Consider the following 27,564-nt stretch of genomic DNA (forward strand, 5'->3'; position numbering starts at 1 on the left):
TAGCTTGGATGCAGAATGGCCCTGGATTTAATCCTCAGTACCACAAATAAATTAAGAAATATGACAGGGAATATGTTTCAGTGGTACAGCAAACACCCCTAGGTTCAATCCTTATTTCCACCACCAAAATAAATAAATAAATAGAGATAAAAATAAATAGAGAAATCTAAGGCTTGGGATTTAGCATAGTAGTAGAGTACTTGTCTAGCTATGGGTAAAGCCCTGGGTTAAATGCCCAATTCAAAAAGAAAGTGAAGGAGAGAAAGAGGAAGGAAGGGAGATAACTCTATTAAGCTGACAAGTGCTCCTTTCTATATTTTATACTATAGTCTTCACCTAACTAAACTGTTAGAAAATGTTTTTTGTTGTTTTATAGTACTAGGGGTTGAACCCAGGGACATGCTACCTCTGAGCTAAACCCCCAGCCCTAAGTTTTCTTTCTTTCTTCTTTTTTTTTTTCTTTTTCTTTCAGTACTTTCAATACCAGGGCATTCTACCTCTGAGCTACACCCCCAGCCCTATTTTTTTTATTTTTTATTTTGAAACAAGGTCTCACTAAGTTGCAGAAGGCCTCACTAAGTAGCTGAAGCTGTCCACGAACCAGGATCCTTTTGTCTCAGCCTCCCAAATGCTGGGATTACAAGCATGTGCCACCACGCTTAGCTGAGAAAATGCTTTTTGCATTGACTAGGGAACAGAACTATGTTATTATGAGCACTGTAACATAAGTACAGTTTATATAGTGGAATATACAGTATACTACTTCTAGTTTTGATAGCTACTCCTTCTGTATATAACATATAGATTTAAAAAATGGCAAAAGGTATCATAAGAGTACCAGACTGCCTGGAATTGAATTTTTATGGCCTTGGGAAGTTATTCCGCTTCTGTTTCCTCTTTTAAAGGAGATTGTTGATAATTATGTTTCCTCTCAGGGCCTGGTGGTGCGTACTTATAATCCCAGTACTTAGGAGGTTAAGAAAGGAGGATCACAGGTTTGAAGCCATCCTTGGCAACTGGCGAGGCCTTCTGAAACTTAGTGAGACCCTGTTTCCAAATAAAATGAGGCTAGGGAAATAACTTGGAGCTAGAATGCATCTGAGTTTAATCCTTAGTACCAAAAAAGTAAAAAATAAATAATAATAATTATTCCTCTGGTTGTGGTGGTGTATATCTGTAACCCCAGCTACTTGGAAGGTGGAAGCACAAGGATTCCTTGAGTTTAAGAGTCTGAGACGAACCTCGGCAATATAGCAAGGCCACTTATTAAAAAAAAAAAAAGACTTCCGGCTGTGCCTATGGTCCAGCTACTGGAAAGCCTGAGAGAGAAAGATAGAAAATTTGTCTGGGCAATTTAACAAGAGGCTATTTCAGTAATGCTGATGCTTCCCACAAGGTTTTGTAGTAGATGGATTGATTATATACTTAAATTATTTGAAATGTGCCGGGCATATAGAAAGAATTCAGTAAATGCTAGCTATTAGTACTATTACAAATATTTCACTCATAGAAGCTGGGCATAATGGCGCACATTTGTAATTCCAGTACTTGGAGGCTTCTTAGGCCCTCCACAACTTAATGAGACCCTGTTTCAAAATGAAAAAATAGAGCCGGGTGTGGTGGCGCACACTTGTAATCCCAGCATTCGGGAGGCTGAGACCCGAGGATCGCGGTTCGCGGACAGCCTCAGCTAAATAGTGAGGCCCTCTGCAGTTCAGTGAGACTCGGTTTCAAAATAAGAAATAGGGCAGAGGGTGTACCTCAGAGGTCGAATGCCCCTGGGTTTCATCCCCAGACCTGCAAAAAAAAGAAAAAAAAAAAATAGGACTGAGGGAGTAGCTTGGAGATAGAATGCTCCTGGGTTCAACCCTCATCACCAAAATAACAAAAAAAGCCCCCCAAATCAAATACTTTAGTCATAGAAAAATAGAATTTTTAGCCAAGCGTGGTTGTGCATGCTTGTAATTTCAGTACTTGGGAGGCTGAGACAGGAGTATCGCAGGTTCAAGACTAGCCTTAGCTACATAGTGAGGCCCTCTGCAACTTAGTGAGACCCTGCTTCAAAATAAAGAATAAAAACCGGGCGTGGTGGTTTACACTTGTAATCCCCACGCTTGGGAGGCTGAGACAGGATGATCACGCAAGGTTCAAAGCCCAGCCTCACTGGCTTAAGAGACCCTGTTTCCAAATAAAAATATAAAATAGGTCTGGGAGTGTAGCCTGGACGAAGAAGGGTTTCCAGGAACCCCAGTACCACGAAAGAAAGAAAGAAGAAAGAAAGGAAGGAAGGAAGGAAGGAAGGAAGGAAGGAATAAAAGATAGGGCTGGTAGTATAGCTCAGAGGTAAAATGCCCCTGGGTTCAATCCTTACTACTGGAAAAAAAAAAAAAGATTCTTTTGAATTGGGAATTTTTCTATTATATGAATAGAGTAGAATTCATTAGTTTGTGTCATATTACTGTTATTCATTTTGTCCTACCTCACAAGTACCCCAAGATTAGAAAATATCTAAGGTTATGTTAAAACCAGACGTCATGCCTCTGAAACCTTAATCAGGTGTCAAGACTATCAACCTTTAAGACTCTTCATAATTTTGGGGCGGGCGGGTCGGGAGGAACCCAGGGACATTCGACATACAAGCTACACTTCCTGTCCTATTTTTTATTCTTTATTTTGAAACAGGGTCTCACTAAATTGCAGAGGGCCTCGCTAAGTAGCTGACGCTGTCCACGAACCACAATCCTCCTGTCTCAGCCTCCTGAATGCTGATACTATAAACGAGCACCACCCCGCCCAGCTTTCTTCATATTTTAGAATCCTGTAAATTTTCCTTGAGGCTAAAAATAGCTTGGTCATCTCTGTTAAAGTCAATATTCAGGCCTGGTTCAGTGGTACATGCCTGTGATCCCAGTACTTGAGAAGGCTGAAACAGAAGGATTTTGAGACCCTGTCTCAAAATAAAAAATAAAAAGAAAGAGCTGGGGATGTGGCTCAGTGGTAGAGCACTCCTAGGTATAATCCCCAGTAATATATAAAGAAAATAAAAGATTGAGTATCCAGGTTATTTTGTTTTTTGATTCTTTTTTCTTTTTTCTTTTTTTTTTTTCTTTTTGTATCAGGATGGAACCCAGGGACATTCTACCTCCAAGCTACACCCCCAGCCCTATTTTTTATTCTTTATTTTGAAACAGCTTCACTGAGTTGCAAAGGGCCTCACTAAGTAGCTGCTATCCTCGTCTGTCTCTCAAATGCTGGGATTATAAGTATGCATCACCATGCCCAGCTTTTGTTGTTGTTTGTTTGTTTGGTTTGGTTTGGGGGAGCAGTGCTGGGAATTAAACCCAGGGCCTTACAAGCACTACACTATATCCCCAGCCCCCTACGCCAGTTTTAGAATCCTAGTAGTAGTGGGTTTTGTGATTTTGTGGTCTTGCCAAATTCCCCACGCTAGTCTTGAATTGGGAATCCTCCTGTAGCTGTGGTTAAATTTTTATACAACCATATTCAGCGATAGTGGGTTATTTTAAAAGTAGAAATAAAGTATTATTACCCAACTGAGAAATCTGTATCAGTAATAATATAGTTTTTTAATATATGTGTGCTATATAATTTGGGTCTGATAAAATGAACTGTTGAAATAAAATGGGAGGCAAGGCATGGTGACACATGCTTATAATCTCAGTACTTGGGAGACTGAGACGCAGGAGGATTGCAGGTTTCGGGACAGCCTCTGCAACACAGTGAGACTCAGCAAAATAGTGAGATTGTTTCAAAATAAAAAATGGACTGAGTATGTAGCTCAGGGAGAATGCCCCTGGGTTTAATCCCAATACCACAAAAAGATACATAAAATGGGTTCAGGAAGAGGATATGGAAATGTGTAGCATTTAAGTGTGTGTGTGTGTGTGTGTGTGTGTGTGTGTGTGTGTGTGTGTGTGTGTGTGTGTTGCTGGGGATTGAACCCAGGGGCTTCTACCTCCGAGCTACACTTCCAGCCCTATTTTTTATTCTTTATTTTGAAACGATCTCACTGAGTTGCAAATAGCCTCACTATGTAGCTGAGGCGAACCTGTGTGATTCTCCTGTCTCAGCCTCCATATGCTGGGATTAAAGCGTGCGCCATTACAAAAAATTTTTAAGACACCAAAAAAGAAAAAAAAATCAACAAATTGTACTTCATTTAAAAAAAAGAAAACCTTCACAGCTATAGAGGCTGAGACAGGAAGATTGATTCAAGGACAACCTTAGCAAATAGTGAGAATTTCATCAACCTACTGAGACCTCACTTCATAATAAAAGTAAAATAGTACTGGGGGTGTAGCTCAGAGGTAGAATGCTCCTGGGTTCAATGACCAGTGCCACAGACAAAAAAAGAAAATCTTTCATAATTAAATCTTTCTGTAGCATTAAATTTAAAAGACAGGTCACAGCCTAGTAGAAAATATTTGTAAAATACATTATCTGATAAAAGATTGATGTCTAGAATATAAGAAGAACTCAAAACTCATATGGGGAAAATGCAGTGTATTTAAAGATGCACTTCAAGAAAATGTATAGATGGCAAATACACAGGTAAAAATATACTCAATTTTGTGTTGATGTCATTAGCAGTTGGGGAAGTAGAAATTAAACCACAGTAAGAAACTAGAGTAGCTAAAAACAACAATTTGAACACCCAGCAAAATTTCTGAGCAACTGTAGCTCTCATACAGTGTTGATGGAAACATAGAATAGTGCAGTTGACTCTGGAAAACATTTTGTCAGTTTAGTGTAAAATTGCATATGTGCTTAGCTATAGTCTGCTGACCATCATCATAGGTTTTTCTACAGAGATATAAGCACATGTTTATTTAAAAGTTGCACAATCAGGCATGGTGGCATGCAACAGCAGTTTTACTACTTGGGAGGATCAGACCAAAGGATCACACAGTTTTGTTTTGTTTTGTTTTTGGTGGTACTGGGGTTCTTGGAAACCCTTCTACCTCCGGGCTACACTCCCAGACCTATTTTATATTTTTATTTGGAAACAGGGTCTCTTAAGCCAAAAAAGGCTGGCTTCAAACCTGTGTGATCCTTCTGTCTCTGCCTCCCAAGCGTGGGGATTACAAGCGTACGCCACCAAGCTCGGCTTAAGGATCACAGTTTTAAGGACAGCCCTAGAAATATAGCAAGACTCTCAGCATCCTAGGGAGATCCTATTTAAGAAAAAAAAAAAAAAAGTATATAGAGATAAGGGTGTAGCTTGGAGGTAGAATGCCCCTGGGTTCAATCCTCTGGGTGGAAAAAAAAAAATCCCTCTCTTTCTCTGTCACTGTCTCTGAATAATTTGAAATAAATAGGACTGAGGGTGTAAATAAATTGAACTGTGTAAATTGAACTAAGGTTCAATCTCTAGTACCATATCCCACACACATATGCACATACCTGTACACAAATATTCATAGTGGCTTTAATCAAATACCAAAACCCAGAAACTTTAACTACCAACCCAAATATTTATTTATTTATTTATTTATTTATTTATTTATTTATTTGTGGTACTGGGAGTGGAACCCAGAGGCTTTTTACCTCCATCCTATCCTCCCAGATCTGTTTTATATTTGGAAATGGGGTCTAAGTTGCTGAGAGTCTCACTAAGGAACTGAGGCTGGCTTTGAACCTGTGCGATCCTCTTGTCTTAACCTTCCAAGTGCGGGGATTACAAGCATGCGCCACCATCCCTGGCAATCTTAAAATTTTTAAATGTTTAAAATTTTAAAAAGTTAAGCCGGGCATGGTGGCGCATGCTTGTAATCCGAGAATTTTGGAGACTGAGACAGAAGAATCGCAGTTTGTGAAAGGCCTCAGCTAGTTGCAGAGGGCCTAGTTAGTGAGGCCCTCTGCAACTTAGTGAAACCCTCTTTCAAAATAATGAATAAAAAATAGGGCAGGGGGTGTAGCTTGGAGGTTGAATGCCCCTGGGTTCCAAACCCCCCCCCAAATTTTTTTTTAAAGTTTGTAATCCAAACCAGGCATGGTGGTACATGCTTGTAATCCAGACATTTAGGAATCTGAGATAGTAGGATCACAGTTCAAGGACAGCCTCAGCTACTACTTAGGCCCTTTGCTACTCAGTGAGACCCTGTTTCAAAATAAAAAATAGGGATGGAGGTGTTGTTCAGAAGTAGAATGCCCCTGGGTTCCACCCTCAGTACTGGAGGAAAAAAAGTTTGTAATTCAGCTGGGTGTGGTTGATTCAGGTTTGTAATCCCAGTACTTAGAGGTTGAGATGGGAGGATGATAGGTTCCTGGCCAGCCTCAGCTACTTAAGGAGAATCTCTACAACTTATTAAGAACCGGTTTAAAAATAAAAAATAGAGCTGGGGGTATAGCTTGGAAGTAGAATGCCCCTGGGTTCCACCCCCAGTACCACAAAAACAAAAAGGAAGAAAGAAAGGAAGAAAAAATGATTGATCTATAAAACAATACCTAGTACTTGGGAGGCTGAGACAGGAGGATTGCAGGTTTGTAGCCAGTTTCAGCTACCAAGGCCTTCTGCAACCTAGGGAGACCCTATTTCCAAATAAATAAAGTTGGGCTGGGAGGTGTGGCTCGAAAGTAGAATGTCTCTGGGTTCGAAAAAGAAAGAAATACACAATTCTCAGACTAGATATTAAAAAGGCATTTTGTATGTGTATGTGGGAGAGGTACTGGAAATTGAACCCAGGGGTTATACTGGAGACCTGTTGAATTTTTTTTAAGACAAGGTTTTACTAAGTTGCTGAGTCTTGCCTTGAACTGGTGATCTTTCTGTATCAGCCTCCCAAGTACTAGGATTATAGGCATGTACCACTAAGCCTAAAAAGGCATTTTAGTAAGTTTAACGTTAAGCCAGGCATGGTTAAAGCAGGCGTGGTGGCGCAAGCTTGTAATCGCAGCATTCAGGAGGTTGAGACCAGAGGATTGCGTTCGCAGACAGCCTCAACTACCTAGTGAGGCCCTCTGTAACAAAGTGAGATCCAGTTTCAAAATAAAGAATACAAAATAGGGCAGGGTGTGTAGCTTGGAGGTCATGTGCCCCTGAGTTTCATCCCCAGACCCGCAAAAATAATAAATAAATAAAAATAAGTTTAACGTTATTTGAAAAAAAGAAAAGTTTACACACCCACTTGTGCAGTCACTTCATTCAGTGGAGATACAGCTGTTAACAAAACATAAAAAAGTTCTTTTTTGCTGGGTGTGGTGGCGTATGCTTGTAATCCCCGCGCTTAGGAGGCTGAGACAGGAGGATTGCGCAGGTTCGAAGCCAGCCTCAGCTACTTAGTGAGGCTCTCAGCAACTTAGTGAGAGAGACCCTATTTCCAAATAAAATATAAAATAGGTCTGGGAGTATAGCCCGGAGGTAGAAAGCCTCTGGGTTCCACTCCAGTACCACACACACACACACACACACACACACACACACACACACACACAAAGTTCTTTTTCTGATCAAACTTAGATGAAAGAAATATGTATTTCTAATTTAATTTTTAAAGGTTTTTTTTTTTTTTTTGGTGGTACTAGGAATTGAATCTAGAGGCATTCTATTCCTGAACCATACTCCCAGACCGATTTTATTCCTTATTTGGAAATAGGGTCTCACAGGGAAACAGGAAACAGGTTGCTGAGATCCTCTCTAGATTGCTGAGGCTGGCTGTCCTTAATCTTGTGATCCTCCTGTCTCAGCCTCCCAAGTACTAGGATTATAACCATGCACACCACACCCAGCTTTTAAAAGAGTTTTAAAGTAGAATTAAAATACTTTAGCAGGGGCAGGTGTGGTGGTGCACTTTGTAATTCCAGCATTTGGGAGGCTGAGACAGGAAGATCTTGATGTGCAGACAGCCTCAGCTAGTTAGTGAGGCCCTTTGCAACTCAGTGAGACCCGCTTTCAAAATAAAGAATATAAAATAGGGCAGGAGGCCGGGCGTGGTGGCGCACGCTTGTAATCCCCGCGCCTGGGAGGCGGAGACAGGAGGATCGCACTGGTTCGGAGCCAGCCGCGCTGGCTTAAGAGACCCTGTTTCCAAATAAAAATATAAAAATAGGTCTGGGGAGTGTAGCCCGGACATAGAAGGGCTTCCAGGAACCCCAGTACCACCAAAAAAAAAAAAAAAAAAAAGGGCAGGAGGTATAGGTCAGAGGTCGAATGCCCCTGGGTTCCATCCCCAGACCCACAATAAATAAATAAATAAATAAATAAATAAATAAATAAATAAATAAATGTCAGCCTTTTGATGTAATTATAGACTTTAAGGAACATTACAAATAAAAGGAAGCCAGGTGTGGTGGCACATGGCTGTAATTCCAGTACTTGGGAGGCTGAGACAGGAGGATCATAGCCAGCCAGAGCAAATTAAAGGCATTAAAGGACATTCGTACTGTTGTGCAACCATCTTCACCATCTGGCTCAGAATTTTTTATATTCCCAGACTTTAACTCTGCATCTACTAGAATTTGTTTCTAGTATTTCCCAGCCAGTCTTTGGAAATCATTACTATTCTACTGTCTGTAGGAATTTGACTATTTTTTGGTAGGGGGTACCTCTTAGTGAAATCATATCTTACTTCAAAAGACATAAAGTTATTAGTAAGAAATTAATATAGCATGTAGTTGTAGCTTTTAAAAGCTTTATTTTTGGATGTTTTACCACAGCTGTGTTAAAAAAAAAATAAATTTTAGAACTGGGCATGATGACCCATACTTGTAGTCCCAGTACTTGAGAGGTGGAGACAAGAGGATTGCAGGTTTGAAGCCAACCTCTGCAATTTATTGAGGCTCTCAGCAACTTTGCTAGACCCTACTTCAAAATAAAATAGGTTTGGGGGTATATATCAGAGATATATTACAACCCTGGGTTCCATTACCAGTATCCCCCTACACACACACACACACACACACACACACACACACACACACACACACTTTAGCGACTGGGGTAGGAAATCAATTTGACCCCAGGAGTACAGGGCCAGCCTAGACAACATATAGTGAGACCGTGTGTGTGTGTGTGTGTGTGTGTGTGTGTGTGTGTGTGTCCCTTTAAAGCATAATGAATGAGTATACCAATAAAATAAAGTGAAAAAGAAAAACAGAAATATGCTTTACATTGGGCTATCTAATTCATGTATGTGATAATTATCTGAACCCAACGTTCAGTCAAACAATACCTTGATATATATGTTATATACTCTTGGTATTTTCTGTTTTATTATTTTTTCTCTTTTTGCAGTGCTGGGGATTGAACCCAGGGATATTCTATCTTGGAGCCACACCCCAGCCCTATATTTTTTTTAATATTTATTTATTTATTTATTTTTTGTGGTACTGGGGGTGGAACCCAGAGGCTTTCTACCTCCGGGCTATACTTCCAGACCTTTTTTATATTTTATTTGGAAACAGGGTCTCACTAAGTTGCTGAAAGCCTCACTAAGTAGCTGAGGCTGGCTTCGAACCCGTGTGATCCTCCTGTCTCAGCCTCCCAACCGAGGAGATTACAAGCGTGCACCACCACGCCTGGCTTATTCTTTATTTTGAAGGAGGGCCTCTTAAGTAGCTGAGACTGGCCACAAACCTAGGGTCCTCCTGTCTCAGCCTCTCAAGTACTGGGTTCCAAGTGTGTGCCACCACGCTTGGCTGATATTTTCTTTTATCTTCCCTTCTGTGCTGGTGTTAACCCTGTTGTGACTCTGTGACCTAATTACCTACAACTACACAAGTTTATTTATAAGTATATTTAGATGATAATACCTCCTGTAAATAATGTCATGACCAAGAGCACATGTACAGTGCTGAAAGGTAATTTGGAGACAAACATTTTTTAGTGCTGGGAGTTGAACCCATCAGCATTTCTATCTCTGAGCTATGCCCCCATCCCTGTTTTATTTTTTATTTTGAAACAGGATCTCAGTAAGTTAATGAAGGCCTTGCTAAATGCTGAGGTTGGCCTTGAACCTGTGATCTTCTTGTAGCCTCCTAAGTACTGGGATTATGGGCATGTGCCACCATACCTGGCTGTGACATTTATTTTTTTGGAAGGGTGGTAGTGGAATTTGAATACAGGAGAATTCTGTCTCCTAGCTATGCCTCCAACCCTTTTTTGTTTTGAGAACAGGGTCTCACTGGATTGCTGAGAGTCTCAGCTATGTACATTGCTGAGACTGCCTTTGAATCTGTGATCTTTCTGTTCTAACCTCCCAAGTACTGAGATTATAGATGTTTACCACTACACCCAGCTTGTAATACTCCTTTTTTGTACTGGTGATTAAATCCAGGGGCATTCTACCTCTGATCTAGGCCCCCAGACCTTTTTTGGGGGTGGGGGGAGGATCCTGGGTATGGAACCTAGGGGCCTTCTACCTCTGGGCTACACTCCCAGACCTTGTGTATTATATTTGGAAATGGGGTATCACTGAGTTGCTGAGAGCCTCACTAAGTAGCTGAGGCTGGCTTCAAGCCTTCGCAATCCTCCTGTCTCAGTCTCCCAAGTAGTGGGATTACAATTGTGCCACTATGCCCAGCTCTCTTATTATATTTTTAATTTTGACTTTGTTCTTTTTTTTATTCTTTACTTGGGGCAGTAACTAGAAATTGAACTCAAGAGCATCTACTTCCAGGCTACACCCCTAGCCCTTGTACTTTTTGTTTGTGAAACCGGGGTCTGTCAAGTTCTGTCTGTGATACTCGATATCACAGACAGGAGGATTGCAGTTCGTAGTCATTGTCAGCTACTTAGAGATAGATACTTGATATTTTATCTTCTCTCTCTTCTGTGCTGGTATTGATCATTTTGTGACACAATGACCAAATTATTTATAAGTATACAGCTTTATAAGTAAACTCACATGCTAATAATACTTACCTCTTGTAAGTATTGTCATGAGTAATGAAGTACACGTATTGCATTGGAACATAATAACTAGCAAATGTTAATCATTATTAATAGTATTGGTGTTGGTGTTTCTCGTGTGTGTGTGTGTGTGTTATTGGGGATAAAACCCAGGGGCATTCTACCTCCGAGCTACATCCCCTGACCTATTTTATTTTTTTATTCTTTATTTTGAAACTGGGTCTCACTGAGTTGCAGAGGGCATTACTAAGTAACTAAGGCTGTCTGCGAACCACAATCCTTTAGTCTCAGCCTCCTGAATGCTGGGATTACAATCATGTGCCACCACGCCCGACTCCTCCAGCCCTATTTTTTATTCTTTTTTTTTTTTTTTTTTTTTTGGTGGTGGTGGTACTAGGGTTCCTGGAAACCCTTCTACCTCTGGGCTACACTCCCAGACCTATTTATATATATATTTGGAAACAGGGTCTCTTAAGCCAGTGAGGCTGGCTTCGAACCTGCGGGATCCTCCTTACTCCACCTCCCAAGTGTGGGGATTACAAGTGTGTGCCACCACGCCCGGCTATTCTTTATTTTGAAACAGGGTCTCACTGAGTTATGGACGTCCTTTCTAAGTAGTTGACATTGACCACGATCTGCAATCCTCCTGTCTCAGCTTCCCGAATGCTGGGATTACAGGCATGCGCCACCACACCCAGCAGTGTTTCTCTTTTGTTACCAATGTTATATGCATCTAGTTATGGATAAAAAAAAAAACCTACTTGGATTTTTCTTGTTTCTTCCTTTAAAGAAAAAAATATCTAAAAAAATTACAAAAGTAGGTAAAAGACTATAAGACATTAAACAAAAATTACAAGAAAAAAAGCATACTAAGAAGTTTGTTTTTAATTCTCTTAAGTGTCTGATATACCCACTCCATCTTTGCTAGATAAAAGCAGCAACACAATTCCCTTCTACCTTCCAAATCATAAATAAATACTTCTGATAAGTTAAACCAAAATTGTGATCATAGCCTCATTGCAAGGGAACTATAGAAAGGTAGTTTTTAGCTTTCCTGCCTAACTAGCATAAATAAAAGGCATATGGAAATGGGCAGAATTAGTGTAGTTTCAGTCAAGTGTTGGTCTATAATAAAACAAAAAACCCAGTGGTCAAAATAATCATTTTCACACTTTTGAGTTGGCTGCTCCTTCTGTTCCATGTATTGTCTTCTGGTGTCATTGTGAGTGAAGGGCAAGGGGGAAGGGTTGACTTAGAACTCGGAATTCTACTGCCTCAGCCTCCCAAGTTACTGGGGTTATAGGTGTGTGCCACCTCACCCTTGGCAACTAAACTAAACCTTGTTTCTCTCTTCATGGCCTTTGTGAAATTTCATCTTCTAGGATTCTACGCATTGGGTCTCTTTCTTGGGTAGTATAGGCTTCCTAATAGCATTGTAGTTTGGTTCTCATAGGGAACATTACAAATCTAGTATGCAATTAGTTATCAGGCCTGTCATTAAATCAGGCTTGCTGCCGGGCATGGTGGCGCATGCTTGTAATCCCAGCATTCGGGAGGCTAAGACAGGAAAATCACAGTTTCCAAGCCAGCCTCAGCAACTTAGTGGGATCCTGTTTCCAAATAAGAAATAAAATCAGGCTTGGGGTATAACTTGGATCCCCAGTACTGTACACACAAAAAAACTTGATGGAAAAATATTCAAAAGAGGCCTTGTGTTTCAAAGTACAACACTCACTAAGTTGTCAAGTAAAAACAATTTCAATCAAGTCATCTTTGATTATAAAATAGAAATAATGATATTGTCCAAATATCATGAATTTGCTTGTGCATATAAATTCAAGAATTGTTTACCTATGTTAGATATAAAATAATGGAAGCTGGGTACTATGGTATACATGTGCGCATGTGTCATCCCATCTACTTGGGAGGCTAAGCAGAAATATTAGTTGAGCTCAGTTGAGGGACAGCCTAAGCAACCAATATATACACACACACATACACACACTTTGCAAGACCCTGTTCCAAAGCTACAGTAGAATAAAATTAATAATGAGCTCTTTAAGGTCTTAAAAAAATCTAGTGTTAACACAGATAACGTCTATCTATGAGTAATCCAAATGATACTATTTATAGGTTTCTTTGTGAACAGCCATTTCATATTTATGATCTTTTCTGAAATTTTGAAAAAGATTTACTGAAATTGATTTTGAAAACGACTGCAGTAACTAATAGAGATGATTTTTTAAAAAATACCTATCTTCAGCTGGGCGTGGTGGCGCACACTTGTAATCCCTGCGCTTGGGAGGTTGAAACAGGAGGATTGCACGGGTTCAAAGCCAGCCTCAGCTATTTAGTGAGGCTCTCAGCAACTTAGGAAGACCCTGTTTCCAAATAAAATATTTAAAAAATAGGTCTGGGAGTATAGCCCGGAGGTAGAAAGCCCCTGGGTTCCACCCCCAGTACCACCAAAAAAAAAAAAAAAAAGTCTCCCACTGTTTAACCTAATTTGAATATATATTTTTTATATATTTTTACAGATGGTAGTCAAAACCTTTATGGATATGGATCAGGACTCAGAAGATGAAAAACAGCAGTATCTCCCACTAGCCTTGCATCTTGCATCTGAATTCTTTCTCAGGAACCCTAATAAAGATGTGCGTCTCCTCGTAGCATGTTGTTTGGCTGACATATTTCGAATTTATGCCCCAGAAGCTCCATATACTTCCCACGATAAACTTAAGGTATGGTTTTTACAAAAACATTTTACTTTATAATTTATAGAATATTCATTTGAACGAGTTTTATATTATTGTCACTTAAATTATATTACAAATTGTAAAATTAATAACTCATTCAGTGAATATTTTTACAAAAGTGACTGATAATTTAATACAGTGCTAAAAAGTGCAGCTCAGAACTTGTCTTTGTGACATTTTGAGACCAATCCAGATGATATGTTCAAGGGATAAATAGTAAATTATGATCGTTTTAAAGCAGTATTATATCAGAATATAGGCATTTAAATAACTTTTTTCTTATAAGTTATTTGGCATGCAAAAGTTCTGTCTTTGTTCAATTTTATTTTGGGGGGTGGTACTGGGGTTCCTGGAAACCCTTCTACTACCAGGCTATGTTATACTTTTTGTTTTGTTTTGTTTGGGTGGTACTGGGGTTCCTGGAAACACTTCTACCTCCTGGCTACACTCCCAAACCTATTTAATATGGAAATGGTCTCTTGAGCCAGCGAGGCTGGTTTGGAACCCTCCTGTCTCCACCTCCCTGCAGGGATTACAAGCATGCGCCACCACGCCCAGCTACTTTTATACTTTTTTATTCGGAAAGAGGGTCTTTAATTAAGCCAGCACGATCCTCCTGTCTTCGCGCACCAAGCACTGTGCGCCACCATGCCCGGCTTTGTTCAAAATTTTTGAGGGCCAATTTTTAAAATTGATTTTTTAGTTCTTTTCTTTTTTTGGGGGGTGTGCCAGGGATGGAACTCAGGGACATTTTACCTCCAAGTTACACCCCCAGCCCTATTTTTATTCTTTATTTTGAAACAGGATCTCACAAAGTTGTAGAGAGCATCACTAGGTAGCTGAGGCTAACTGCAAACAGCCTCCCAAATACTGAGATTACAAGCATATGCTTTCACATTCAGCTTAATTTCCTATTATTCAAATACTTTTATTCTGGCCGGGCTTGGTGGTGCATGCTTGTAATCCCCGTGCTTGGGAGGTGGAGACAGGAGGATGGCGCTGGTTCGGAGCCAGCCTTGCTGTCTTAAGAGACCCTGTTTCCAAATAAAAATACAAAAATAGGTCTGGGAGTGTAGCCCAGAGGTAGAAGGGCTTCCTGGAACCCCAGTACCAAAAAAAAAAAAAAAACTTGGCAAATTTTAATTCTTTGGACTACTTTTAAAAACTAGTTGCCTCCCTTACCATCCATGATATCTCTTTGCACAGTTTTAGTCATATATGGTCAGCCATGGTCCAGAAATATTAAACAGGGATGGGGACATAACTTGGTGGTAGAGCACTTGCCTGGGGTGCACAAGGTTCTACGTATAATCCCCAATATCACAAAAATTTAAAAAAATAATTGAAATTGACCAAAAATAATTTGTAAATTTCAAACCTCATGCTATTTTCATTGGTATAATGAAATATTATGCTGTCGTAGCTTTAATTTTCCTCAGATATGAGTCATCCCTTTCTCTAATATATTCAGTAAAGAGCTTCTGCCTGAGTCATTTAGTAGCTCAGTTATCAGCTCAACCGTGGTGATATCTTAGTGCTTATGTTCAGCTAACCCTCATTTTATTTAATAATGGCTTCAAAGTACGAACATTTATTATGAAATGTTTTAATTATATGGCTTTTTAAAAAAAACTTTTTAAAAAATTTTTTGGTACCGGCATTGAACCCAGAGGCATTTTTACCTCCAAGCTACACCCCTAGCCAGATTTTTTATTTGGAAACAGGGTCTCATTAGGTTGATAAGAGCCTCTCTAAGTAGCTGAGGATGTTCGTGAACCTGCTGTCTCCTGTTTCTGCCTCCTAAGTGGAATTACAAGCGTGTGCCACTATGCCCAGCTTATTTATTTATTTACTTATTTATTGCAGTACTGCGGATGGAACCTAGGGATTTTCTACCCCCAGGCCACACTCCCAGACCTATTTTTCTATTTTATTTGGAAACAGGGTCACACTAAGTTACTGAGAGCCTCACTTAAGTAGCTAAGGCTGGATTCGAACCTGTGCAGTCCTCCTGTCTCAGCCTCCCAAGTGCTGGAATTACAAGCATGTGCCACCATGCCCGGTTATATTGTTTTTGAAAAAGAGTCTTACTAGATTGCTGAGTCTCACTAAGTTGCTGAGGTTCATCTTGGACTTGTGATCCTCTTGTTACTGCCTTCCAAGTATTGGGATTACAAGTGTGTACCACTACCACTGCCTTATATTGTTGTATATTGTTGTCAATTTCCTACTTTGCCTAGTTTGTAAAGTAAACTTTATTATAGGTATACATGAATAAAGAAAAACACTGTATGCGTGTAGGGTTCCTTACTATCTGTACGCTAGGGATCTTGGAATGTATCCCATCTGGATAAGAGGTGATTACAGCAGTATAAAAATCATTTTGTGTGCTATATTGATACTAGTTTAAAACTTCTTGTGTGTGTTGGGGGGGGGGTCTGGGAATGAAACCCAGAGGCATTCTACCTTCAAGCTACACCCCTTGCCCTTTTTTTTTTTTTTTTTTTTTGTTGTTTATTTGAAACAGGGTCTCACTAATTTGTGGACGGCCTCACTAAGTAGCTGAGGCGGTCCGCGAACTGCTGTTCTCTGGTCTCAGCCTCTCAAATGTTGGGATTACAAGCGTGTGCCACCATGCCCAGCTGATTTAAAACTTCTAAAGAAAGCTTTATAAATAGAGCACTATCACCAAAACTAAGGCCAGTCTATTGCTTTTATATTATAAAATTTTATAGTCACATATTAAATTCAAAATTAGGTATTAAAAATTAGTGTTTACATGTAGGAAATAGTAATGGAAATCTTCATCAGCTCCTTAAAACGAAGATAGTTGTTTGTCATGATGTGAGGTGAAGATAGTGAAGTAGAAATGCTATAGCAGAAGAAAAGGTAATAAAACAGAACGTGTATTCTCAGAATGAGAGAGCCTTGAAGAGCTCTAGAAATTTCTAAACGATCCTTAATTTTGCTTCTAAGAGATATTATTTTGATTGGCTTGTTCTTTTCCAGTCATTTTAAATAATGGACCAGGCTAGTCCCAAGGTATTCAGCTAAAGAAGAATTTTATTTTATTGTGCTATATAACAGATAACTCTATATGTAGACTGTTAATTGTTAAAGAATAATAAAAATTTGTGTCCTAATTAATCTATTTTGTTATTTTTTTGACAGGACATATTTTTGTTTATTACCAGACAATTAAAAGGTTTGGAGGATACAAAGAGTCCGCAGTTTAATAGATACTTTTATTTATTAGAGGTAAAAAACAATAACTTGAATGTATATCTTATTATTTCATTATAGAAATTTTTATAACTTTATAATGTACAATGTTTTTGTTTTATACAAAGTGGTTAATAAAGTGTCCTTTACATATCATAAGGAAAGTATAATTTATTTATTATTCCTCATAGCCCAAAAAAATACTGTAAAAAGGTGTTTATTTGAAAATCTATTACTTATTTCATTTACCTACTTTTACTCTTTTCTAACAAAAAATTTCCACTCTTTTCTAAATATGTGTGTGAGAACCTCTATAAAGATTTAGTTTTGTTTTTTTTTTAGAAAATTGATGCCATTAAGCATCTGCTTTTTTAAAGGTTAGAATAAATGACTGATTTAACATTCTGTAACTTTATATATTGAATCTTTAGTATAGATTCCTAATTGTAAATATTAAAATTTACTAACATTCTTTTTTGTATGTAGTTATTTTATGTACATACATAATAATTTCATTTATTTGTTTATTTAAGAATTTAGCTTGGGTTAAATCATATAACATCTGCTTTGAATTGGAAGATTGCAATGAAATTTTTATTCAGCTTTTTAGGACTCTCTTCTCAGTGATCAAGTAAGTTCTTTTAAAGCATTTTTACTTGTCTTTCTTTCTGTGTATATTGAAGTGTCATGTATTCTACATACGTGCATTAAAATCTTATAGCGTTATAAGGAGTTGTTTTCCTTAGAAGACTTAATATGAAGCAAAAAGTAAACAAATTTTGTTTACTGAAAGCTGTCTTTGTCATTACACTACCATTTTAAGTTTATGATAAGTCGTTGGTTAACTCGTCTATGCCCTAATCTGTGCTTGGGACTATGGAATAGTAGAGAAGTAAAACAAAATAGTAAAAATAGTGTGATATAATATAATAGAGTAGTAAAGGGCAAACCCTTGTTTTGTTTATTTTTTGTGGTGCTGGGGATGGAACCCAGAGGCTTTCTACTCTCAGGCTACACTCCCAGACTGATTTTCTGTTTTATTTAGAAACAGGGTGTCACTAAGTTGCTGATAGCCTCACTCTGTAGCTGAGGCTGGCTTCGAACCTGTGTGATCCTCCTGTCTCAGCCTCCCAAGCGAGGGGATTACAAGCATGCGCCACCACGCCCAGCTGCAAACTCTTGTTTTAAAGTACCAGGAGAGGCAACAGTATGCAGTTTTGTATAGCAAATGGTATAAAGTGCTAAATTGTGAGGTGGAATTCTTAAGTATTCTTTGTGCCATTAATGCTGGTGACATAATAGCTCAGACCTTAAATATTACTGACTTTAATATCTTATTTTAGGGCTGGAAAAACATTCACAAAGCCAAGTGTGATGGCACAAGTTTGTAATCCCAGTACTTAGGAGGCTGAGATAGGAGGATTGCAGGTTCACAGCTAGCCTCAACAACTTAGGCCATCTGCAACTTAGTGAGACTTTGTTTTTGTTTTTGTTTTTTTTTCTTCCCAAAATAAAAGAATAAAGTAGGGCTGGGGTGTAGCTCAGAGGTAGAATACCTCTGGGCTCCATCTCCACTACCACAAAACGAAAACCAAAAAATTATCTAAATCTTTTTTTTTTTTTCCTTCATTTTTTTGGGTGCTGGGGATTGATTCCAGAGGCATTCTTCCTCCGATTCCTACCTGAAGCCCTAATTTAATTATTTATTTATTTTTAATTGTTGGTGGTACTAGATGAAACCCAAGGGCCTCCTACCTCTGGGATAGATATATGTATGTATGTATGTATATGTATATGTATATGTATATATGTTAGGTCTCACTAAGTTGTAGAGGGTCTCACTAATCTGCTGAGGCTGACTTTGAATCTGTGATCCTCCTGTCTCCACCTCCACCAAGTACTGGGATTACAAGGATGCTCCACCACACAGTGTTGCCGATGCTGGTCTCAAGCCCTGCAGTCCTTCTTTCTCAGTACTGGGATTACTAATTCAGAAAGAAGAGGGAGTGTGGTGCCAGGCATGGTGGCGCACGCTTGTAATCCCCGTGCTTGGGAGGCAGAGACAGGAGGATCGCGCAGGTTTGAAGCCAGCTGCATGCGCTGGCTTAGGAGACCCTGTTTCTAAATAAAAATGTAAAAATAGGTCTGGGAGTGTAGCCCGGACCAGGGACATTCTACCTCCAAGCTACATCCCTAGCCCTATTTTTTATTCTTTTATTTTATTTATTACTTTTTGTGGTACTGGGGATGGAACCCAGAGACATTCTACCTCTGAGCTCCACCCCCAGCCCTACTTTTTATTCTTTATTTTGAAACAAGGTCTCACTGAATTGCAAAGGGCCTCAATAAATAGCTGAAGCTGGCGGCGAACCACGATTCTCATGTGTTAGCCTCACGAATGCTGGGATTACAAGTGTGCATCACCATGCTCAGCTTTATTGTTTTATTCTGAAACAGAGTCTCTGAATTACTGAGCCTCACTAAGTAGTTGAGGCTGGCCGTGAACCCGGATCCTCCTGTCTCAGCCTCCCAAATGCTGGTATTACAAGCATGTGCCACCGTGCCCGACATAATGGTTTAATAAATATAAGTTATTAAACCAGAGATCCCAAACTGATTTTGGTCCAGTTTGTTTGTGTGTATAATTTACCAAACCCCACTGAGAGATGGTTTCTAAAGCTTTAAATTATATGTAAACATAATACATCTCATGTAAATTATAAATTTTCTAGTAGCCACATTAAGAAAGGTGTGTAGAAATAGATAAAATTAATTTCTATAATATATTTTATTTATCTCACTATATTCAAAATGATTAACATTTTAGTATGTGGTTCCATTCCTGTTTAAAGTATTCCATAGCCACATGTGGCTAATGCCTTGTATACTGAACAGGGAACATGTTTCTATATATAGGCTTTATAAATGCTAAGTCGTTTTTTACTTCTCTTTTGATAAAATGTAGGAGTAGATGTTACATATGATAAAAGGGACAGAACACCTTGGTCTAGAGGTAGAAACTTTTAGAAAATGGCATGAAAAGAAGCAGCTTTGGCATTTGACTGCCAGTTTTTTTCCTTGTAATAAATGATAGAATACATAAATTTTACTTTTTTATTAGTAGATTTTTGTTGTATAACAAAACAAGCTATTTTTGGGGGGGGGGTGGTACCAGGGGTGGAACCCAGAGGCTTTCTACCTCCGGGCTATACTCCCAGACCTTTTTTATATTTTATTTGGAAACAGGGTCTCGCTAAGTTGCTGAAAGCCTCACTAAGTAGCTGAGGCTGGCTTTGAACCTGTGAGATTCTCCTGTCTCAGCCTCCCAAGCGCGGGGAGTACAAGCGTGCGCCACCACGCCTGGCAACAACCTAAATTTTGATAGTGTACTATAATACTATTTTATTTAGCCCATGATTTGGCTTTGCAGTTATTTTTGGTTTGTCTGAATTCTTTCCTGTGTTTGTAGTTATTTGGCTGAACATCTGGCAGTTGGCTAAAGTAATATAATAACTGAATCACTTGTCTTTAATTACCCAGCAGGCTAGCCCAACCTCTTCATCTACTGACTAGTTTTCAACAGTATCAAATCAAGAAAGGGCAAGTCTTACTCCACAAGCACCTTTTAAACCCCAGAAAACTTCTGTGTTTTATTGGCCAAGTAAAATGCATAGACAGACTCAGATTCAACCAAGTGTTGTGGTACATGCTTGTAACCCCAGTACTTGAGAGGTTGAGATTAGAAGATCACAGGTTGGAGTTTAGCATCAGCAATTTAGCCAGACCCTGTTTCAAAATAAAAAAATAAGCCAGACACACACTTGTAATCCTAATACTTGGGAGGCTGAGAAAGGAGGATGGCAGGTTTAAGGACAACCTCAGCTACTTTGTGAAGCCCTCCACAACTTATTTTGAAACTCTGTTTCAAAATAAACAATACAGGATAGAGCTGGGTTTGTAGCTCAAAGGTAGATGCCCCAGGATTCAGTTCTAGTACTACACCACACACACACACACACACACACACACACACACACACACACACACACACACACACACACAGTAAAGCTGAGTCAGGAGGTTCCACTAGTTCTTTATGTCTAGACTCAGCAACTTAGTTGAGGTCCTGTTTCAAAATAAAAATAAGATAAAATAGGGCTGAGGATGTAGCTCAGAGGCAGAATGTCCTTGGGTTTAGTCCCAAGTACTACCAAAGGAAAAACCAGAATTCAGATTTAAGGATTGGTTCGATAAACTCCCTATCTTGTGCTGGGAGCAGCAACATTTGAAATGGATATCCTTACAGTGATGGGAACAATCTGTGTCCATTGTTCCAGATTTTTAGAAGCTTTTCTTTTGAAATTATAAGTACTACCTACCACAACTTTAGAAGATATCATTTTGCTCCTTCTATGTCTTTAACTATCCTTTTAAGTGTACCTTTTCACTCTGTGTACTGCGGATGGAACCCAGGCGCATTCTACCTCCAGGCTACACCCCCCCATCCCCAGCCCTATGTTTTAGTCTTCTAGCTTCGAAACAGGGTCTTACTGAGTTGTAAAGGGCCTCACTAAGTAGCTGAGGTTGTCCGTGAACCACAATCCTCTGGTCTCTCTCTCTCTCTTTTTTGTGGTACTGGGGGCGGAACCCAGAGGCTTTCTACCTCCGGGCTATACTCGCAGACCTTTTTTATATTTTATTTGGAAACAGGTTCTCACTAAGTTGCTGAAAGCCTCACTAAGTAGCTGAAGCTGGCTTCGAACCCGTGCGATCCTCCTGTCTCAGCCTCCCAAGCGCGGGGATTACAAGCGTGTGCCACCACGCCTGGCCACAATCCTCTGGTCTCTGTCTCCTGAACGCTAGGATTACAAGTGTGCGCTACCACGCCTGGCTGCAATTCTTTACTCTCCGGATTACGTATGCATACACATTTTTCTATGATCCTATCAATGTTTTTATTTCTTCAATTTGAAGACTATGTTTATTGTTTACCTAATTAAAATAGCTCACAATGAGGTATGAGTAAACAAAAGATTTGCCTTTTACAAGAGATCTTATTTTCTTTACCATAGTGGGAATTGAACCCAAGGGCATTCTCCATGTGAGCTTTATTCTTTATTTTGAAACTGGGTCTCACTGAGTAGCTGAGGCTGGCTTCAAATCTACAATGCTCCAGTCTCAGCCTCCCAAGTACTGGGATTACAAGCATGCATCACCACACCCAACTTGATTGTTTTTTTTTTTTTTTGCTTTATTTGTTCTCCTCCTCCTCCTCCTCCTCCTCCTCCTCCTCCTCCTCCTCCTCCTCCTCCTCCTCCTCCTCCTCCTTCTTTTATGGGCTGATAATAGAACTCAGTGGCCCACTACTACTTAACTACACACACAGCACATTTTATTTCATGTATTTGTTTTTGCATTGCTGGGGATTCAACCCAGGAGATTCCACCGCTGAGTTACACCCCCATCCCTTTTTTATTGATTATTTTGAAACAAGGTCTCAACAATTTACTCTCCCTTGCTAAATTGCTGAGACTAGCCTCCTTGTCAGCCTTGAAAGTACTGGGATTATAAGCATGTACTACCATGCCTGGCTCCTTTTTTGTCTGTTTTTGTAGTACTGGGGATGAAATCCAGGGGCCTTCTACCTTTGAACTACACCACCAGCCCTATTTTTTATTCTTTTTTTTTTCTTTCATTTTTTTGGTGGTACTGGGGTTCCTGGAAGCCCTTCTACCTATGGGCTACACTCCCAGACCTATTTTTTATATTTTTATTTGGAAACAGGGTCTCTTAAGCCAGCACTCGCTGCTGGCTTCGAACCTGCACAATCCTCCTGTCTCTGCCTCCCAAGCGCGGGGATTACAAGCGTGCGCCACCATGCCTGGCTTTATTCTTTATTTTGAAACAGGGTCTAACTAAGTTACAGAGGCCCTCACTAAGTAGCTGAGGCTGGCTGTGAACCTGCGATCCTCCTGTCTTAGTCTCCCAAGTACATATTACAAGCATGCGCCACCATTTTGTTTTTTATTTTGATTCAGGATCTCACTAAATTGCTGAGGCCAGTTTCAAACTTGGGACTCTCCTTTCACATATGCCTCCAAATACTGGGATTACGGATGTGCCACTGTACCAAACTGATTGGTTTCATATTTGGTTGTTTATGCCTTTGCATAGATGTAGATTTATATCTGGTGTAATTTTTCTTCGGTGGAAATTCAAATTGTAGTTCAGGTCTGGTGGTAATGGAATTCTTTCATCTTTTTATGTATGATAAAGTTTTTATTCCACATTGATTTTGAAAAGTTGTTTTATAGGATTCAGAGTTAGGATGATAGATGTTCCTGTTCCCCTTTTAGTTATACCTCCTTCGACCACTGGGATAGGAGCCTTCTGTCTCCTGTATATTCAGCAAGCACTATACTATTGAGCTTCCTCCCCCAGCCCTCTTTTAGTACTTTTAAAGACATTGTTAGCTGGTTACAGTGGTGCATACCTGTAATCCCAGTACTTGGGAGGTTGAAACAATAGGAACACAAGTTTGAGGCCAGCCTGAACAACTTTTCGAGGTGATGGAGTCATTGCTAGGTGTTAGAAAACCCTGGGTTCAATCCCTAGTACTATTTGTTTCATTTCTGGATTTCATTATTTCTAATAAGATATATGTTGTTGTTTCTAAGCTTTGTTCTCTTGTATATGGTATATGCAGGAATTTTTTTTCTCAAGCCACTTTTTTTTAGTGTGTGTGTGGTCCTGGGGATGGAACCCAGAGGCTTTCTACCTCTGGGCTGCACTCCCAGACCTATTTTATATTTTATTTGGGAATAGGGTCTCACTACGTTGCTGAGAGCTTCACTAAGTAGGTGAGACTGGCTTTGAACTTGTGTGATCCTTCTGTCTCACCCTCCCAATTACTGGGATTACAAGCTTCAAGCAGCCTTTTTTTTTTTTTAATTTTTTATTGGTGCATTATATTCATATATCATATTGGGGTAAAAAACTTGTGTGTACATACATGTACACATCACTGATTTAACCCCTACCCAATTCCCACCCCATTTCCTCCCCATCCCTCCCTCCCTTTCTTGGCTTAGTGGTTGACTTCGATATGTTTAAGTACATTGTGTGTTTTAGAGATTTTCCTTCATCCCCCTCCTTTCTCCTTTAGGTTGTCTTGTTTGCTCCTCTATAGGATTTCCTTTTTCATCTAGGGTTCCTCCTATGACCCATTTCTCCTTAGCTCTCACATATTAGGGAAAGCATCTGGTTTCCTATTTTTTGTGACTGACTAATCTCACTTAGCATAATGTCCTCCAGTTCCATCCATTTCCCTGAAAATGATGTAATTGAGATTTTTTTTTTAATGGCTGAGTAAAATTCCATTGTGTGCATATCCCACAGTTTTGTAATCCATTCATCTGTTGATGGACATCTTGGCTGGTTCTATAGTTTGGCTATGGTGAATTGTGCAGCTATGAACATAGATACACATGCATTAGTTTGGTTGGTTTACTTTCTTTTGAATAGATACCCAGAAGTGGTATTGCTGGATCAAATGGTAGATTTGTTCCCCTTCTTCTGAGGATTCTCCATACTGTCTTCCAGAGTGGTTGCACTAATTTGCAATCCCACCAACAATGTTTTAGAGTTCCCACTTCTCCACATCCTCGCCAGCATCTGTTGTGTTTTGAATGATTGCCATTTTAGTTGGAGTTAGGTGAAATCTCAGGGTAGTTTTGATTTGCATCTCTCTGATTGCCAATGATGTTGAACATTTTTTCATGCATTTATTGGCCATTTGAATTTCTTCTTTTGTGAAGTGTCTATTTAGTTCGTTTGCCTATTATGTTATTGGATGCTTTGTTTTCTTAGTGTTTTTTAATTTCTTGAGTTCTCTGTATATTCTAGATATCAGTTCTCTATGGGAGGGGTAGGTGGCAAAAATCTTCTCCCATTCTGTTGGCTCTCGATTGAGGTTCTTGACAGTTTCCTTTGCTGAACAGAAGCTCTTCAGTTTCATGCAATCCCACGTATTGATTCACCTTTTAATTTGTTGTGCCTTTGGGTTCTTGTTGAGAAAGTGTTTATCTGTGCCTATGTGTTGCAGTGTTGGACCTATGCCCTCTTCAAGGAGCTTCAAGGTCTCTGGTTTGATTTCCAAGTCTTTGATCCATCTTGAATTGACTCTTGTACAGGGTGAGAAAGTGGGATTAATTTGCAATTTTCTGCATATGGTTAACCAGTTTTGCCAACACCATTTGTTGAAGAGGCTTTTTCCAGTGTATGTTTTTGGCCCCTTTGTCAAAAATCAATTGGCTGAAAGTGTGGGGACTTGTTTCTGGGTGTTTTATTCTGCTCCATTGGTCTATGTATCTGTTTTTGTGCCAGTACCATGCTGTTTTTATTATAATGGCTTTGTAGTATAGTTTAAAGTCAGGTATTGTGATTCCTCCTGCATGGTTTTTGTTGCTGAGAACTACTTTGGCTATTCTGGGCTTTTTGTTATTCCAAATAAATTTAAGGACTGATTCAAGCTGCTTTTTAAGATGTTTCCTTTATTATATCATTTTATGTAATTTTATCATGACTCACTGCTTTCTTGGATCTGTTGGTTTATACCCTTCTGAATATTCTTTTTAGCTCTTAAAAGTTCCAGGGAATTTCTGCACATGTATATGCAGATCATTAATCACTAGAAAACTCTTGAGTTTACTGTTTAGTTTTCTCACCTCTGGGTTTCTGCTGTACAATCTGTAGTCTCCTTAGACCGTGGGATCTCCCTCCCCACACGACAGCCAGAATATTACAAAGCAGTAAACTGGGAGAATTATAGAGTCCACCTCATTTGTTCCCCCTCTCAGCAAAAGGTACATGGTGTCCAATATCTGAAAAGTATTGTTTATATATATTTGATTTTTTTTTTTTTTTTTTTGGTGCTACTGGGGTTCCTGGAAGCCCTTCTACCTCCGGGCTACACTCCCAGACCTATTTTATATTTTTATTTGGAAACAGGGTCTCCTAAGCCAGTGCGCGCAGCTATCTTCGAACCTGGGCGATCCTCCTGTTTCTGCCTCCCAAGCGCGGGGATTACAAGCGTGCGCCACCACGCCCAGCTATATTTGATGTTTTTAGTTGTTACAGATTCAAGAGTAAATCTTGTCACTGTTACTGCCTCTGGCTAGAGATGAAGTCTTCCCTTAATGATTTTTTTTTTCAGTACTGGGGGTGGAACCCAGGGGCATTCTACCTCCTAGTGACACCCCCAGCCCTATTTTTTATTCTTTATTTTGAAACTACATCTTACTGAGTTGCAAAGGGCCTCACTAAGTATCTGAGGCTGGCTTTGAACCTGTGCAGTCCTCTTGTCTCAGCCTCCCAAATGCTGGGTACACGTGGCTTTTCCCTTAATGATTTAGATTTAAATCTCTTTTATCTTTACCTCCATTCCTTTCCTACCTTCAGCTATGTGTGAATCTCAATGCTCAAGTACTCAGTTTTGTTTTGTATTGTTTTGCAACAAGCTCTCCAATTCACCATACCCATATACACAGACAAAAATAAAGATAACAAGATTGTGTTCTTCACAATCTTGGTGTTTTATAAAGTAAACAAAGTATTTGGGAGCAGGCATATAGAAGGGTTGTTCTTGAAGTTGTAGAAAACTGTATACATGGCAATTTTCCTACAAACTTAAAAGTTGTTTTCTCTGTATTTTACCACTAACTGACAAACAGCTTAATTATTATTAAGTTTTTTTTGTGTGTGTGGTACTGGGGGTAGAACCCAGAGGCTTTCTACCTTCGGGATATACTCCCAGACCTATTTCTATATTTTATTTGGAAACAGGGCCTCACTAAGTTGTTGAGAGCCTCACTAAGTAGCTTAGGCTGGCTTCGAACCTGTGTGATCCTCCTGTCTCAGCCTCCCAAGTGCTGGGATTACACGCATGCGCCACCACACCCATCTACAGCTCAATTATTAATTATTTTATGTTAATTTTTAATCAGTTATACATGGCATTTTAATCTTTCAGCCTTGATTTAAATTTATCTGTTTATAATAGTATATAATTAGAGATTGAATCATTGTTCTAGACTCCTAGGTATATATATATATAATTTTTTTTTCTGTTCCTATGTCTATGTGTGTGAATTTTATGGGATGTACTTCATTAGAAATTAGGGTGTTCTTTGATTTTGCAGTATTCTTTACAACAGCCAGAATTTCTTTCTCATTATTGACATGGTTTTCTCAAATAAATATCATTTTGCATCTGAGATTGTTGTTTTAGACTAGGAAATTTGTCTTTTTGTACACCTCAATTTTGTTTTTACTTTTCTTTTAGCAATAGCCACAATAAGAAGGTACAAATGCACATGCTAGACTTGATGAGTTCTATCATCATGGAAGGAGATGGAGTTACTCAAGAGTTATTGGACTCCATTCTTATTAACCTCATACCTGCACATAAGGTCTGTATATTATGAAAATATTAAAGATTAATAGTAAAGATAGTGCTAGACACATGAGCAAATAATTGGCTTTTGACCATTTGGAAATCCATGTAGTAGTTCTCATTGTCACTCATTAGGCCCAGATTAAAGTAACACAGTAAGTCTTACAAATATTACTTTTAGAAAATATATTGATTTAACATATTGTGTAACATTTTCATTTAGTTAAGTGCTACTTATTTTCCAGAAGATAGAAAAGTTTTGT

The 27,564-nt window shown here is 39.2% G+C and overlaps 1 protein-coding gene across 1 annotated transcript in view; it reads left to right on the forward strand.

Annotated features, from left to right (window-relative positions):
- The window catches only part of PDS5A (PDS5 cohesin associated factor A), a gene marked incomplete at both ends in the record, with an annotated part of 138,454 nt that overhangs the window by 24,046 nt on the left and 86,844 nt on the right, over window positions 1-27,564 (forward strand). Inside the window, 4 exons of the mRNA XM_080697069.1 lie at window positions 13,408-13,611; window positions 16,798-16,884; window positions 17,382-17,479; window positions 27,191-27,317. Of these exons, the coding sequence (XP_080553195.1) occupies window positions 13,408-13,611; window positions 16,798-16,884; window positions 17,382-17,479; window positions 27,191-27,317 (516 nt within the window). The remainder of the gene's footprint in view (window positions 1-13,407; window positions 13,612-16,797; window positions 16,885-17,381; window positions 17,480-27,190; window positions 27,318-27,564) is intronic.

This window comes from Muscardinus avellanarius, assembly GCF_963383645.1.
Source record: "Muscardinus avellanarius genome assembly, chromosome: 6".
Taxonomy (NCBI): domain Eukaryota; kingdom Metazoa; phylum Chordata; class Mammalia; order Rodentia; family Gliridae; genus Muscardinus; species Muscardinus avellanarius.